We start from the raw sequence: 16,842 nt of genomic DNA on the forward strand, positions 1-16,842 counted from the left end.
TCATTGGTAACTTTCAGGGTGAGTCTGCCTTATTTACTTGTTTGAACGTACTGGTACTACTTGAGCTTTCCTGGCTACGACTTTGGGGACGTTGCTGACATAAATTGGGGTGATTAACTTGACATGAGAGTTTTGGTTTGCGGACATGTTGAGATGATGTCTGAGTGCACGGCTGATTTTCCACGTTCTGTACTTCACCGCACCCAGCGCTGTCAGGTCCACCTTGTCAGTAGGCAGATTGTCTGGCAGCAAATTGACCCCATTTTAATGCTGCTGAAACTTGGGCTTCTCTGCATCATCCCTTCAGTCCTTGCATCACTTGCCTTCTGTTTTTAGCCACGTGCCTACCCCCTATTTGGAGAAAAGGGATTAGAGAGTACGAAACAATTGACCGAGGATAAAATATATTCTCACCATACCATTATACAAATTACTAGTGAACTAAGCAATTTTTTGAAATACTTTATGATAATCCATGGAAAATAACCAACTGTTTTGGAGATCTGTTTAGTTGTGTGTTTTTATTTTGATGCCCACATTCTGCAGGACAAAAAAGAGACTCCACTTTCTTGTTCTTTCCTTCTCTGTGCAAGCAATTGTTCCCATACAGTGAGTTTCCTCTCAGGCTACCTTGGCTCGGCCAAGGAAGCTGTTTTTGAGAAAAATCTGAAGTATGAATAATCCATACATCTTCTGATTTTTAAAAAAAATACTATAATCTTTGGACTTTACTTGAGCCTGATGCACAACTCAATTCCTGATGAGTGGGGGAGGAGATAAGAGGTAGCTGCAGATGTACAGGGTTTGGGGAATAACCCTTAAATGCTACTTTCTCTTCCGTATTCCTCACTGCTCTGTAGTGCCTGGTTGTCTTGTGAGCATTGTGGATCGTGTTTGAACCACTGCCTCCATTAATTTTGTGCCAAGTCTGTGATTCAGACCAGTGTTCTGATCAAGATTTTCCATCAAATAATGAGCTTGATTCCTGATTTATATTGATGTTTTATATATATAAAATGTATGTGTATATTCATATCCAATAATAATAATTCAATGATTATGTTTGTCGGCATAGCAAGTAAACAAATAAGCAGGGCATACAGGAAAACACTTTTCTATGGAGGGAACACGTAGCATTTAAATTTAATTAACATCTTAAATCTGTAATTGGAATTTAGAAAGTCATAAACATAATCCAGAAATTTATCAATAGGCAACTCATGATTGATTTTAGTTTCTGTTGTGACATCATACAAATGTGAATTATTGTTGTAAATAACTTGTTAAAATTTTTGCAATTCTCAGATGAAACACATGATATTGATGGTCTTGAATCGGAAGCAACTATAACAGCAGTTACAACATCCTCTGTGGTAAGAAGCATTAATGTAAATTGAGTACTTATCTGCTGTTGATTTGGAAGCCTAGGTCTTACACAGAATGCAACGTGCTTTCTCCCCTTGGCTTGTACTAATAGAATATATCAGTTTATTTGTGCACGGGAGAAAAATAAGTCTTTGGAATGAGAAGAATGAAGTGTGTTTTAAGAATTAAATTTAAATGCCGTAGGAATGTCTACTGTGTGCTACTTGCCAGCATTTTGAATCATTGAGTAGTCCCAAGAATTTAGTTCTGTCATTCACCTGCCACTGAAACTTTTATTTATGCTGCTATTGCCTACAATTTTTACTTCTGATATACTCCTGGTTGGTTTCCCTTATTCTTGTCTTTATAAACTTGACCTCATCCAGAGGTTGGCCTTTTGCCTCTCAGTGAACTCTGTTCACCCGTCATCCCCATTCGTGCCAACTTGCATAAGTATAAGTAGCAGAGGATGATTAAATCAATGTGCATACGAGTATAGTGGCATTTGAGGACAATGAGTACCCATTCTGAGGGGGAACAGGTGAGGTTAGAAATGTGAGAAAAGAAACAGACTTTGTCAAAAGACCTGTCAGATTCTAGTAGAGGAAAAAGGAAGATGTATTGGAAGCACAAGTTTCAAAGGTAGCATCCTTCTGCATCTCCCTTCCTCCAAAATGTCTATTCACCCTTCACTTCTTCCTTGATCAGGAATTAGCCCTCCTCCATCACCCCCCTTCTGTCTGTTTGAACTTGTACACATACTGATTTTTTTTTTCTGTGCTCACTTTCTCCAAATAAAAGATGTTGCTCTGGAATCTACAGATGCAGGCTATACCTGTTTCTTTTTGGGCTCCATGAAGTAGTTTTTCATTCAATCCTACTTGGGTCATCTCCCTTGCCTTTTTTTTCTGGTACATTGTTGATTTTTGGTTTGACCTGACAAAGGATTTTTGTCTCAGTTTTGCTGCTAATTTACCTGGTATGAGCTGTTGAAGTGCAAACATTGGCTGGTTGGCTGAAATGTCTTCTTTCTGAACTATGGCTTCCTCTATTTCCTTCACCTTTGCTCACCAATTTTGCCCTGTCTGCCCAAGAAACCTTCAGCAATTTGGTTGCCTCTGTCTTAACTGCTATCTGAAAAGGCTGAGTAAACCACTTGGTTGCTTTAATCTGCTATGTCAAAACAGTAAGAATAAAATTCGACAGGCAACCTTGTGTCATCCAAGGCATTGGGTGAGGACTCTGGAAAAAGTTATCTTCAGGTCTTTCAACCCTTCTCAAATGTCTGTGGACATATAGCTTAGTTGCAAGAGCTGTTCCATCGATTGGTCATACAGCAAGCTAATATAGTCATATAGTCTACTTTCAGTCACTGGCAAAGTGATGGAAGGTGTTCACTGTATTTATCATGCAGTATTCACTTACCAATGATGTGCTCACTGATACTCAATTTGAGTCCCGCCAGGTCTAATTTACTCCAAACATCTGGCTTGGTTCAGGTATGAACAAAAAAAAAGCTGAATTCCTGAGTCAGTGATTTCCTTTGATAATAGCAGAAGCATTTGACAGAACGTGGCATACAGAATCGCTAAAATTGAAGTCTATAGGAATTGAGGGGAAATAACTCTGCCAGCTAGGTTGTGGTTGTTGGTGAAACATCATAGTTCCGGGACTTGCGTGCAGGAATTTGGGGCTCCTCGGTCTGACCAGCTTCAACTGCTTTATCAGAAATGGGAATGATCACTTGTGAGTCCACACTGTTCAGTTCCATTCACAGCTCCAGGTGTTCAGGAAGGCAACTTGCCATCATCATCCAACCATTTAGAAATGGACAATAAATGCATGTCCAGTTTACACTTGACTTCCATTTAAAAAAAAATAAAATTGGCCAAAATATGTTGTTCAAATTACTATCGGAGCACTTTAATTCACAACTTTCAGCCGTGAATTGAGTACCTAATGTCAAGGTATCTGTTGTTTAAAGTTTAAAATAATGTAGACAACCTTCAAATATTTATTGAAAGTTTCTCCAATTATTTTAGGAAAAGTGCTCAAATTTGCACCGGCATAGTGAATCTTCAAAAAACACATCAAGTGTGGATTTTATGTCAGGTATGAAAATAAAAGATGAACCTTTGGATGAAGGATACGAGAAGGCCTTGGCATCGCAAACAGGTGTAAGAGTTAAGGACGAGCCTGATTCATTACAGGTAAAGTGTAGATTTGTTTTTATCTTGCAAAGTACGAAAAGTACAGTAAGAAAATAAGTGAATATAGTGTGGTATTGTGTAAGATTTTCTATTGACACTTGTTCAGTGTAGTTTGGGAGTACTAACTACAATTAACTATATCTAGTATTCTGTGAATTAATCTACAGCTGTACTTCTAAGCATACAAACAAAACTATAGCTGAAGTAGATTAATTCACAGAATAAAAGATATTGATGAAATATAATGAAAAAGTGGACAGAGAAATTTCGTGGTTCCAAATCTTACTGATTTAGCCAAAAAGAAAACAACTTTCGTATTGGTGATATAGGAGAATCATAAGTGCTTGCTGCATCAATTTTCTTTCATCGCTGTAAGCATCTAACCTACCATTCATCATGTACAATCTCATAACTAATGTTGTGGGGAATGTTATAGTAATGTTAGGAGTTACCTTGTGATTGGTTATAAGAGAGCATTTGAAATTCTGGCCTGTTTTTCATTGCCCTCCCATAATCTGGACATGAAATTGATCAGACTTGGACAAGGTAACATGGAAAAGACATGGTTTTGAATCTGGGGACATATACTACGTTAATACTACATTAGAGGAGTCATATCTCCAGTTATGTAATCAAGTCTTAGTTGGTTACAGAGGTAAGAGTATTACCAGTTAAACCCATTTCTTACAATTATTTTTCTTACTCATTTCTCGTAATTTCATGTGGCGGTCGCTAATTAAAATGTCCAACCACCAAAAAAGTGCAATCTAAGAATAGTGCAAAAATAATTTTATGCTTTCTATTTCAGGTATATGGCCAACATTCCAAGCCTCAGGAGTCTGATATCCGAATCAGTGCTGTGTTTTCAGTGAGTGGCAGAACCCTTGGTAGGCATTGTACATTGTTACTGAATTAGAGACTAATGAATTTGTACAAGTGGGGAGTAATAAAAACTCGTTTTAAAAAAAGAAAAATTCTTCTAAAGCTTATGGTCAAGGAGGACACCATTAATGTAATCTGCATCTAACTTGAACAGCTGATAACTTCTAAAGAAATTCTTGGCAATTCCTGACAAAGACGACCAGTCCAAATACACCCATTCTTTGTCATATTTATAGATTGTTCATAGAATGTGAGCCGTGTAAGCTCGGCTGTAGGAAATGAGGAATGGAGTGTTCTAGAATATGGAAACAGACCCCTTGGCGCACAGAATCCACGCCAACCATCTAGCACCCTCTTAACTATTTCAATGCTAATCCCATTTCTTTTCTTCCCACACTACTGTCAAATTCCTTCTCGTGACCACCCCCCCACCAGATTCTACCATTCACTTGCACACTAGGGGCAATTTACAGTGGTCAAGTCTCGCCTCCCAGCCTGCAAGGCTTCAGGATGTGGGAGGAAACTAGGGCATATGGGAGAAAACTGATTAAGGTTGTGAGAAGAAGGTGTATTCTGCACACAGCACCCGAGGTCAGAATTGAACCTGGGTCACTGGAACTGTGAGGCAGCAACTGTACTATCTATGCCCATTGTGCCGCCACAGATGGTATTGCTATCTGCTGTACTTTTCCACTTCAATGCTCTATGCATGTGTTTTCTCTAGGATTTAAACGTCAGATGATCAGTCACACAATTCCATTTTTGTCAGTTTTCAGTATTTGGTATATACAGAATACAGGTATTTCCAGTGAAGCTTAAGCCAGAGAAGTGTTGTACATTACACTGACTTCCGTGTCTGCATGTTGGTTCTTAATTTAAAATAAAATTAAGTTAGAGTCGAGAGCAAAAACCATTAGTAAAACAATACAAACATAAGCTGCTGAAAATTGATTTTTGTGGAACAGGTAGCTATTTTTACATTAATGGATTACTTCCATTGTTTCTATGGTATTCTTGTCTAACAGTAGAAGTTTGAGGCCCATCTTCAACTATTGAGTAATATGTGTTGAAATCTCACTTCCATATTGTTGCTTACGCAAGCTCTCTCATTCATGCTCAGTTTTGCTCCTATCATTTCTCCAAAGCTTGACTCGGATTCCAAATGTATAATCATTATTGGTATTTTTACATTAAGAGGTTCGTGGTTGATGGTTTGTGTGCTGTTCTCCATCAATACTTGCCTCCAAATGAAAATAACTGAAGTCTACCATTTTGTTGCGGCTTGAGTGGAGAGGGTTTGCCATGTCTGCAGAGATCATTCTCCTGAGACCAGAGCAAAATGAAACACAACAAAACTTGCATCTCCCCACTCCTGCATGATTAAATGGGGCTTCCCTATTCTAGGTTAAAAAAAATTGGGAATACAGTATTATGAAATAGGAGTCAGGTTTTCAACTGATCGTGCTGATTCTGTCATTCAATAGGATCATGGCTGATCTTTCAGCTCAGTGCTACTTCCATGTACTAACCCCATATTCTTAAGCATCTCCTAACTTCCATCTTGAATATACTCAGCCACTAAGCCTTTTGGAGCACTTTTGGGTCGAATTCCAATGATTCACTGTACTCGGTGATAACATTTCTTCTCATCTCAATTTTGAAGGATGACCTCTTTTGTGACTGTGAACCCTGTGATGCCTCCCCCCACCCCCCAACTCCTCCACACACTCCCAGGAAGCACAAAAGTAAGTCCTTGTTATTTGCAATGCATAGGGACATGGGCTTGCTGTGGTTAACAAAAAAATGCAGATATCACCAAGGCCACTGGTAAATAAACTTGAGGCTGAACTGACAGCTTCTGAGTTTCATCTAGTCAAAACAACCTGGCTGAGAACCTACCCATATTCCTGAATCCTCCTAAAGTTCCTGGCTCCAGCTACATACTGGCTGTTGGTATTTCACTGTTTGCCAGCATAAGATGTCAAATGCAGTCTGTGTCACATGGCATGCAGGATTGACCAGTACCACAGGAGAAAGTGGGAAGCAAGAGGTGTGTGCAGAAACGGGAATAAAAGCAATCGAGACCCTCACTTGCCAATGTGGAGGGAGAATCACGGTTGAGGAACAACCAAATCAGATTGGATTCCCCGGTGGGAGATTGCATTTTCAGAGCAGATGTAATGGAATGGAGAACCTGGGAGAATAGAATGGCATCTATGCAGGAAGCAAGGTGGAAGTGTAATCAAGGAAGCTGTGAGAGACCATGGGCTGCAGTAGATGCTGGTCATTAATTGATCATCTGAAATGGAGGTAGAGAAATTGAAGGAAGGAAGAGTCGGTGATGGACAGAGTGAATGTGAAAGCAGGGTGGAAACTGGTACCAAAGGTGATGAAGTCTTCAAGTTCTGCATGGGAGCAGGAAGCAGCATTGAAACAGTCATCAATATGAAAAAGAGGTGAGGAAAGGGGCCTGTTGGACTGAAACAAAGACTATTCCTTAGAGAGACAGGCATCTGCAGAATGGAGGAAGTGAATGGAGTTAAAGAAACAACTGTTTGGAATGAAAATCCTGCTAATTCCCAAATTCAAATATGGTCCTACGGTATATACCAACACGAGACCATTTATGAGGTGGTTCAGGCAGCAAATGTACCTCTTTAGAACAGCTGACCTGTTGCAGTTATTTCAAGATTAGTATTTACAGCTGTTTAGCCAGTAGCAACGTCTTCCCCAATTGCTGCAGAAAGCACCATTTCTTTGGCAGATGTGTGATTGCACATGTTCCAAATACACAACCTCCCTGCGGCCAGAACCATAGCTGCCACACTTTGGAAAGCATCAATGGAGGCTGTACTTATGTCGCAGATGGGAAGATGTAAAGATATTTGTGTGTTCAGTAAAAAGAAAGCAGCTCAAAACAGGCCAATGCATATTAGAATTGTATGCTTGTTCTAGCATGTTCGATTTTTTTTTGAGACTGTCTCTTACTGTATTGCAGTATCACAATTGGTGCAGCAAAATACCTCGGGTTCTCCTATCACAACAAAGTCATCTGTAAGTGGCAGTGTGCAGCCAACTTCAACTCCTGCTGTGAGTGTACGTGTCACTTGTTCGGGTTGTAAGAAGATTCTACAGAAGGGACAGACTGCCTATCAAAGGAAAGGTTCAACCCAGCTCTTCTGTTCCACCCTCTGCCTTACTGGATTCTCAGCACCAACTTCAAGACCTCTCCCTCCTGCAAAAAAATACTGCTATCTGTGCAGCAAGTATGACCTTCCTTTAATTTAATAGTCTGTGCTGAGGAGAACATGGGAAGTCTTTCCTTTCAGTTTTAATTTCTAATGGAAGTAGGGCTAGGCAGATGAGAAGTGTATTTCTACTTTTGATCAACAGCTGACATAAATAGCCAGCACAGGAATTCCTCTTAAACCCCAATCAGTGAAAGTCGGTCATGCAGTGAAAGTAACTGTGCTGATATTCTCATGCAGCTTCAGGAACTCCATTTTTATTCAATAACATGTAAAAAGATAGAATGCTGTCTTATAATTATACTAAATATTCAAATATATTAATTAACCTTGCTTTTTATAAATATCATATTAGGGTAATTTCTCAAACTAAGTCAATCATTGAGGAAATTTGTTGATGAGATCAATGGTTAGTGTATTTAAACAAATTGGAAAGTTTTCTGTCTGATGAGTTCAAAACACCATGGGTCATTCTTTAATTTGGAAGGGAATATATTTTTAATTTCCCACAAAGCCATTTTTCCAAAACACAATTTGTTTATGAACAAAGATCAAATGATTGTTTACTTTTTATCTAAGGTTGTTTGTAGCACCTTCTCAATTATATTGTGACATCCATGAGTTGGCATTCGTTTGTACTGCATTCAGTTTGTCCATATTTCACCTGCTAATAGCCACTGTCAGTAGATCAAATAAAACTATTGAATTACAATTTTTGTTGAGCAGCTTAGTAGAGAGCTGCCTGTTACTTTCCAGACAAGCTCATTAGTTGACTCGTCATTTAGCGACAATAATGAGCTGAAGAAGACGTATCAAATGAATTTATTATGGTCAATCGTAGTATGTCAGCCAGAGCTCGTACAAAAAATTGAGTGGTTTTTGGCTATCTGCTTGAGTGGTTTCAGTCCTGTTCACAGAGCAGATGAATGATTATGAATATATCATAGAATTACAGTGGCATATATATCATACTTTTAATCTTTTCCCGTAAGGTAGAATTTGTTTTGTAGAATGATGGCTTGTGTGCTCTTGAATCCAAAGTATCTCTACCTATATATACAGTGGCATGCAAAAGTTTGGGCACCCCTGGTCAAAATTTCTGTTACTGTGAATAGCTAAGCAAGTAAAAGATGACCTGATTTCCAAAAGGCATAAAGTTAAAGATGACACATTTCTTTAATATTTTAAGCAAGATTACTTCTTTATTTCCATCTTTTACAGTTTCAAAATAACGCAAAAGGAAAAGGGCCCAAAGCAAAAGTTTGGGCACCGTGCATGTTCAGTACTTAGTAACACCCCCTTTGGCAAGTATCACAGCTTGTAAACGCTTTCTGTAGCCAGCTAAGAGTCTTTCAATTCTCATTTGGGGGATTTTTGCCCATTCTTCCTTGCAAAAGGCTTCTAGTGCTGTGAGATTCTTGGGCTGTCTTGCATGCACTGCTCTTTTGAGGTCTATCCACAGATTTTTGGTGATGTTTAGGTCGGGGGACTGTGAGGGCCATGGCAAAACCTTCAGCTTGTGCCTCTTGAAGTAGTCCATTGTGAATCTTGAGGTGTGTTTAGGATCGTTATCTTGTCATAGAAGCCATCCTTTTTTCACCTTTGGCTTTTTTTTTTACAGACAGTGTGATGTTTGCTTCCAGAATTTGCTGGTATTTAATTGAATTCATTCTTCCCTCTACCAGTGAAATGCTCCCCAAGCCCAAAGCATGATCGATCCACCCCCATGCTTAACAGTTGGAGAGGTGTTCTTTTCGTGAAATTCTGCACTCTTTTTTTTCTCCAAACATACCTTTGCTCATTGCAGCCAAAAAGTTCTATTTTAACTTCATCAGTCCACAGGACTTGTTTCCAAAATGCATCAGGCTTGTTTCGTTGTTCCTTTGCAAACTTTTGATGCTGAATTTTATGGTGAGGACGCAGGAAAGTTTGGAGAAAAAAAGGCTGCAGAATTTCATGAAAAGAACACCTCTCCAACTGTTAAGCATGGGGGTGGATCAATCATGCTTTGGGCTTGTGTTGCAGCCAGTGGTACGGGGAACATTCCTCTGGTAGAGGGAAGAATGAATTCAATTAAATACCAGCAAATTCTGGAAGCAAACATCACACCGTCTGTAAAAAAAAAAAAGCCGAAGATGAAAAGAGGATGGCTTCTACAACAGGATAATGATCCTAAACACCTCAAAATCCACAGTGGACTACCTCAAGAGGCACAAGCTGAAGGTTTTGCCATGGCCCTCTGTCCCACGACCTAAAAATCTTCGACAGTCTGTGGATAGACCTCAAAAGAGCAGTGCATGCAAGACGGCCCAAGAATCTCACAGAACTAGAAGCCTTTTGCAAGGAAGAATGGGTGAAAATCCCCCAAACGAGAATTGAAAGACTCTTAGCTGGGTACGGAAATCGTTTACAAGCTGTGATACTTGCCAAAGGGGGTATTACTAAGTACTGAACATGCACGGTGCCCAAACTTTTGCTTTGGGCCCTTTTCCTTTTGCGTTATTTTGAAACTGTAAAAGATGGAAATAAAGAAGTAATCTTGCTTAAAATCTTAAAGAAATGTGTCATCTTTAACTTTATGCCTTTTGGAAATCAGGTCATCTTGTACTCGCTTAGCTATTCACAGTAACAGAAATTTTGACCAGGGGTGCCCAAACTTTTGCAGGCCATTGTGTGTGTGCGTGTGTGTGCGCGCGCGGGCGCGCACGTAACTACTGTTACGAACCAGTAACAAAAGAGACACACCGAGTCATGTATAAGTGTTTAAAAACTACTTTATTAATAACTACTTATGATAATAAGAAAAATAAAAGTAAAAATGTTAGAATGTTAGGAGTAAAAATGTTAGATCTTAAACATTAACCCCAAAAACTAAACTCGAAGTGTGTGTGTGTGGCAAATTCCCAAACTCCAAGTCCAGGAATAGCTCTCAAAGTTCAGTTCAGCAAGCCTTAAGGTGAAACGTGAGCAAAGGCTTCTTCAACAACCACCGTTGACTGAAGACAAAAGGTAGAGAAAAAATAGAGAGTAATTACGATATTCAAATGTTCCACGATGGAACTCATACGACACCTCAGTGTCTACTCAGCAGCGACTACTCCACCGCTTTGTTCCGAAGCATCTGCCACCCCGAAAGGCTCTTGAATCGTGGCCGTCCACACAAATACCTGTTTCCCGCTACAGGTTAACGACAAAGTGGACTCCACCGGATTATTCCAAAAATCCATACGTGGATTGTGGTGACAAGCACAGTTATTGTTTTTCATCCATCGATAGAGACTAGCAGGCTGGTCTCTCTCTTCTCCTCTGACTGATTCCAACTGTCTGCTCCAAAAACGTCATTACGTCCTTATCTTCAGTTGTCGTCATCATGCCACACACACACACACACACACACACACACACACACACACACACACACACACACACACACACACACACACACACACTAACTACTCTATCTTAAAGGGACATTCACCAATAGTAACCTAGTCTGTAACACTTTGTTTTTGGTTCAATAAACAAATAATAAAACTTTTGCACCTGAAATGAATATCTGACTGTCAGGCCATCTTTGATTTTCCTGATTGATCATTGCAGGTTTAAGTTTGAATTCTGCTTGTTTTTGTGGTTGGAAGCAAGCAGTTAGCTAATAGGGAAAGAATTGGCAGCTTATCACTGGCTCATTTATAAGCACACTTGCTTCATTATGAGAAGGTCATTGATCGAAGTCCAAGTTTAGAGAGACGAGCACAAAACCTTGTCCAACAATCCAGTACAGTGCTATTGAACATACCATTCTTTAGATAAGATCTCAAATTTCTTCTTCCTGTTCTGGTGGACATAAATGAATTCATGGGACTATTTTGAAGAGGATCATGAGATTTCCCCCTTCTTTCATGCCCTAAACTTATCCCACAGCCAATGTCATTGAGACATAATATTTGATCTCTTTGCCACGTGCAAATTGGCAGACAAGTTTCTCTGCTCTGTAATGGTGACTTGGTATCAAAAGTACACAGTTGACTTTGGACATATTTAGGATATCCTGAGATCTTCGAGTGGGAGCTAAATGCATATCTTTCGTTTAACCACAGAGAAGGTTTGTTACACATCTTTCTCCTCTGTCATGGCAAGGAAGTACCAACAATTTTAATTTTGTTTGGAGCCCAGTTTGAAAATGATAGGTACATCAGCATGGCCGTGTGTCTGAACTCGTAGCAGGATATTCCACATGCATCCATGCTGTAAAATGGAATTTCCTTTCATAGAAATAGATGTGAAAATCTTAATTTTGGTCCAAAGATTTGGGTGAGAGAGGATCCTCAAATCATTTAATCTGCCCTTTGTATTGATGGGAAGATTGTACCTTCTCATTACAGTATCCAAATGTTTCTTAAGTGAATCTGGTGTCCTGTACTCCAGTCCAGCAGTTGTTCATCTTTACTTCTGATTAGTTAGTTACTTGTTTTGTGGAGATATACTTCCTACAATCAGTCCTAAAGGTACCCTTCACAACTCTGGATGTGGCCCTATTTTTCTGCACCATGTCGCCTGTCAAGTTGTTCTGTTTATTTAATCCAATTAATTAAACGTTTATTTGCAGTAGTCATTTTGAACCTGTTATTTTCAAGACTGTTTTATCCATCTGTCATCCTGGAGATGACAGACACTTGCCCAAGAGGAGAAAAATCATTACAATTCACAGTGCCGGGGATTGCTTTGCTTTTGTTTGATGTTACGTGCCTTGCTTACAGCTGATATTCAGAATTTATTTTGTGGTGAATAACCATGGCTTCTTTCTACTGTTTTGGTTACATCATTTCTATAAGGACTTTGGTATTGCTTATAGTTTTGAGTTTTAATTAGGAAAGGAAGGATATTGAAGGGGGCTATGGGGGTTGCAACAAAACAAGAGGATCCTCTTGTCCAAATGTACTTGAGGTTACTTGAAAGGAAATATTTTGTTTTCTCATTTCTGTAATTTGTAATGGTGCCATTTTTAATAAAAGCAACTGGAGTTAAAAAGCTCCTCATCAATAAGGCTTTGCAGCCTTAAGGAAATCACTTTGTGGCCATTGCAATTGAACAGTGTGGTCACTGATAAACAGCAAACTGGAAAAGAATCTAAGGCCAGTGTGTGTAACCAATCCACATAATTTTAATCTTGAAAGCTGGGTAGCAGTCTAGTAAATCTGTGCCGTATTCCAACCATTTATCTTCCCTCCAATGTGGTCAGGAGATTTGAAATACTACTCCAATAGGATTTGACCAATATTTTTTAATCTGTGAAACTGACAACAATTTTGGGATTTTTATGCATGTAATTTAATGTTGAAATTCCAAAGTTCTTGCCAGTAATCCAGTGACAACAGAATCATTGAAAATCAGCTGAACTGATAATTTCAGGTATTTATGAAGTAATCCTTTCATAACATGTGAAAAGTAGTTGTTTGTTGCATGAGGTCTGAGCTTTTAATGGCATTCTAAATCATATTTAGCACTTGGTTATCTATCTGGCTTAGGGCTTCCCTTAATATGTCCTGCAGTTTCCTTAATACATTTTGAAATATTTTGAAATGTCTGAAATGTTACAATATTTCACCTACTACTTGAAACATGTCTTCTCCAGTGTGTTTAATATGCTCTATAGTTCTTCAGAAATGAATTTAAAATCACTTTCTTGATTTCTTTTTGATAGTCCTTTTAATAAGATTGGTTTTTAAGCCTGTTTAACAGCATCTCTGTTATTTGGTTCTGGAGGTTTCATTGAACTGACAACAACAAAGAGTAGAAAGGGAAAGACTTTTGCCACAAAAATCACTAGTCTTAGTGCAGAATTTTTTTCAGATCATTGGGGGTGTTGTCACAAATAAATTCCTGAATAATATTCCAATTCCGTATAGGTTCACGTAGTCAAAGTGTTCCATTAAGACAAGATGCAAGGATCAGTTTTCAATGGTCAGTTGATCTTTTAATCCTGCAGCAGAAATACATTTTGAGCTGACATCATATGCCTTAGAATCCAGTCCAGGACTTTGCACTGAAACTTTTGCTGCCATGGTAAGGAAATTCTCAACCCACTTCACCCTGACAGCAAAAACAAAGTTCAGTTCACCCATTTAAAGAAAAGAACAACTGTGATGACAAAGGGAAAAATGGGGAAATACAAAAATGCAACAAATGGAAGTGGCTCCCTGAAATGGCAGAAAGGGAAAGGTTTATCTGGAATAGAATAAAAATTTCTTTTGTGCACTTAATCTGTGGATTGTTACCTATAAGGATTGATAACATTTGTACTTTATTTCAAACTTAACAAATTTTCCACTTTCATCTTTTTGGCATGAATTTTAAACTGTTCCTTTGATAATATAATCTAATGGAAGTAGTTTAGAGGCGAGAATGTTGGAAGAGAACCCCACAATGTTTTATTTCAAATGTTTTAGGAAACAGCATCTTTGGTTTGAGTTATTGTGTTTTTTAAATAAGGGGAAGTTGTTGATATTTTCTTTAAAAATGTCACATTTTTTTCCAGAGAAATCATGAACCTAAAGGACCTTGTAATGGGTCAAATTGATGGTAGGGGTCCATACAAGGAATTCTGTAACCATAACTGCTTATTTGAGATGAAAAGGAAGTCTGCCTCAACGACTAATAATATCACCACCAAATGCAGCATTTGTCAGAAAGTGTCTGTTGTAAGTTTAATATCTATTTGTCTGTTTCTTTTTATCATGTTTCACTCCTACTTAGTGGGTATCTTGATCTCCTCAACATTTTATTCATTGATTAGGGATTTAAAATGAAATTGTCATTGGAATCGTGTTCCAGTTCCTTGCATTCTTTGAATAATAAAAGAAAATCTGATGTTGTAGAAATAGAGATCAACTTAGTAGATGGGAGAATAGCCAGATAGAATCTACTATCTGTAAAGATATATTCAAAAAACATATGGCATTTAGAAATGAAATATAGCGGAATGGTGCACAATGGAACCGTTCTTACCATAATTATAGTGCAATTTGTTTCCTAATTCACTGCAAATTTTAATTTCTTATCAAAAAACGAGCTGCTGGAGGAACTCAGCAGGTCAGGCAGCATCTGTGGAGGGAAGTGGATAGTCGACATGTCAGGTCAAGGCCTTTCATCTGGGCTGAAAGAATAGAGGGGAGATGGCCAGTATAAAGTGGCGAGTGGAAGGGGTGGGGCAAGATCTGGCAAGCAATAGGTGGATCCAGGCGAGCAACGTTGATTGGGAGATGGAGTCAGGTAGAGGAGGGAAGAGTAGAGGTAGCAGCAGAGGCTGGGAGGTGATAAATGAAGTCAGCAAAGGGCTGCAGATAATAGAATCTGACAAGAAAGGAAGGTGAAGATGGGACCATATAAGGGAGGGATGGTGGGGACATGGAACAGTCAGGGGATGGGATAGTGGGCCCAGTGGGAGGAAGGCAGATGAAGTAGGTGGGAGAGGGGGAAAGAAACTGGTTGATGGGGGCTGGAGTTGTAGCTGGAACATAGGGGCTCTATAGGAGGACCTGGATAGATTGGAAGGAGAGAAAAAGGAAGAGGGGGAGCAGGTTACTTGAACGTTGAATTCTCCAGTTTCACCTCCCAGCTTCTGCTGCTATCACCACCCTTCCAGTCCCCTATCTGATAGGCATCTCCTCCTCACCTGGATCCACTTATCACTTGCTGGCTCCACTCCTCTTTGTACTGGCTATTTCCCCTCAACTTCCAGTCCAGATGAAGGGTCTCGACCAGAAATGTCGACTGTCCATTTCCCTCCGCAGATGCTGCCTCACCCACTGAGTTCTTCCAGCAGCTTGTTTTTTGCTCCAGACTCCAGCATTTTCAGTCTTTTGTGTCTCCATCTTAATTTTTTATTAGTTTAATTTTGCTTATTCACCCTGAATGTGATGTTAATGAATTTGATGATGAAGAGCAATGAAAATAAGTTTCGCGTCTCATTCAGATGCTGCTCATAAGTCGTACATAATTTTGTCATATATGTTATCTGGTAGATCCATTTATAGTGTTGATTCTGAACCTCAAGTATCTTGTATAGTACAGTCATTATAACAGGTTGGAGATGTATTTTGGGAAGTATGATTGCTGAAATATGTATATTTTATATTTCTAGCTACGTTGTTTATTTTATCAGCATCTGAAGCATTTTCTGTATTTAGGCAAATTACAGGGCAGCAAGACGACAATTATAGGTGGGCATTTCTGCTCTGTAATCAGCTGTGAGGAGGTGCATGAGAGCAATCCAGAGTCAGTTTCCCATGAGCATATGTTAAAAATATCTCTGGAAATGTATCTTTCTTCTGGCACTTGATAGCACCAGAGACAATATAACATAGCTTTGTAGGTGAATGTGGTTCATTGGAATACCATTGTTCATCACTGTATCAATGGTATCATATTGCACATCATAAAACTTTGTTTTGTATTTCAGGTCCGCCATGAAGTGAATTACCAGAATGTTGTACATAAACTTTGTAGTGATATATGTTTCTCCAAGTTTCGAATGGCCAACAATCTCACTATGAATTGCTGTGATAACTGTGGAGCTTATTGTTACAGTGGGTCAACACAATGTCACATGCTTCAGACTGAAGGGCAGTGTAAGAAGTTCTGTGGTTCTGCTTGTTTGTCTACATTTAAACAGGTTTGTTGCCTTTTTAAACCAGCAGGACAGTAGTGAAGTCTGACTTCAATCCTCTCCCTCCCCCCAAAGTGATGGTCTCGGACGAAAAGCTGTGTAGATTCACCAGAATGATACCTGGATTCCAAGGGTTAAATTATGAGGAGAAATTACAGGAAGTAGGGTTGTATTCCTTGGAACTTAGGAGGTTAGTGAGTGATTTGATTGAAGTTTTCAAGCTGTTAATGGAATCTGATAAGGTAGTAATTATCGACGCAGAATAATTCTGCTGAATAAGGAATTCAGATTAGTGAACATTGTATAAAAATTAGAGCTATTTCATACAGGAATGAAGTTAGATAACATTTCTACTTGCAGGTAGTGGTGAAACCTGGGCACTCTTCTGCAAGTGATGATGAACATTGGGTCAGTTGTTAATTTTAAATAAAGGAGAAAAGGCGGTGTGGAGTTGGATCACAGATGAGCCATT

General features: G+C 39.0%; 1 protein-coding gene across 5 annotated transcripts in view; it reads left to right on the top strand.

The window, feature by feature from the left end:
• The window catches only part of LOC127581721 (zinc finger MYM-type protein 4-like), a 114,059-nt gene that overhangs the window by 55,124 nt on the left and 42,093 nt on the right, over positions 1–16,842 (top strand). For all 5 annotated transcript variants that reach the window (XM_052036380.1, XM_052036382.1, XM_052036381.1 and 2 more), the window contains 6 exons: positions 1,306–1,373; positions 3,408–3,575; positions 4,384–4,462; positions 7,456–7,723; positions 14,241–14,403; positions 16,164–16,376. In XM_052036380.1, coding sequence (XP_051892340.1) covers positions 1,306–1,373; positions 3,408–3,575; positions 4,384–4,462; positions 7,456–7,723; positions 14,241–14,403; positions 16,164–16,376 — 959 coding nt within the window. The remainder of the gene's footprint in view (positions 1–1,305; positions 1,374–3,407; positions 3,576–4,383; positions 4,463–7,455; positions 7,724–14,240; positions 14,404–16,163; positions 16,377–16,842) is intronic.

The sequence above is a fragment of the Pristis pectinata genome, chromosome 22 (genome assembly GCF_009764475.1).
Source record: "Pristis pectinata isolate sPriPec2 chromosome 22, sPriPec2.1.pri, whole genome shotgun sequence".
Taxonomy (NCBI): Eukaryota; Metazoa; Chordata; class Chondrichthyes; order Rhinopristiformes; family Pristidae; genus Pristis; species Pristis pectinata.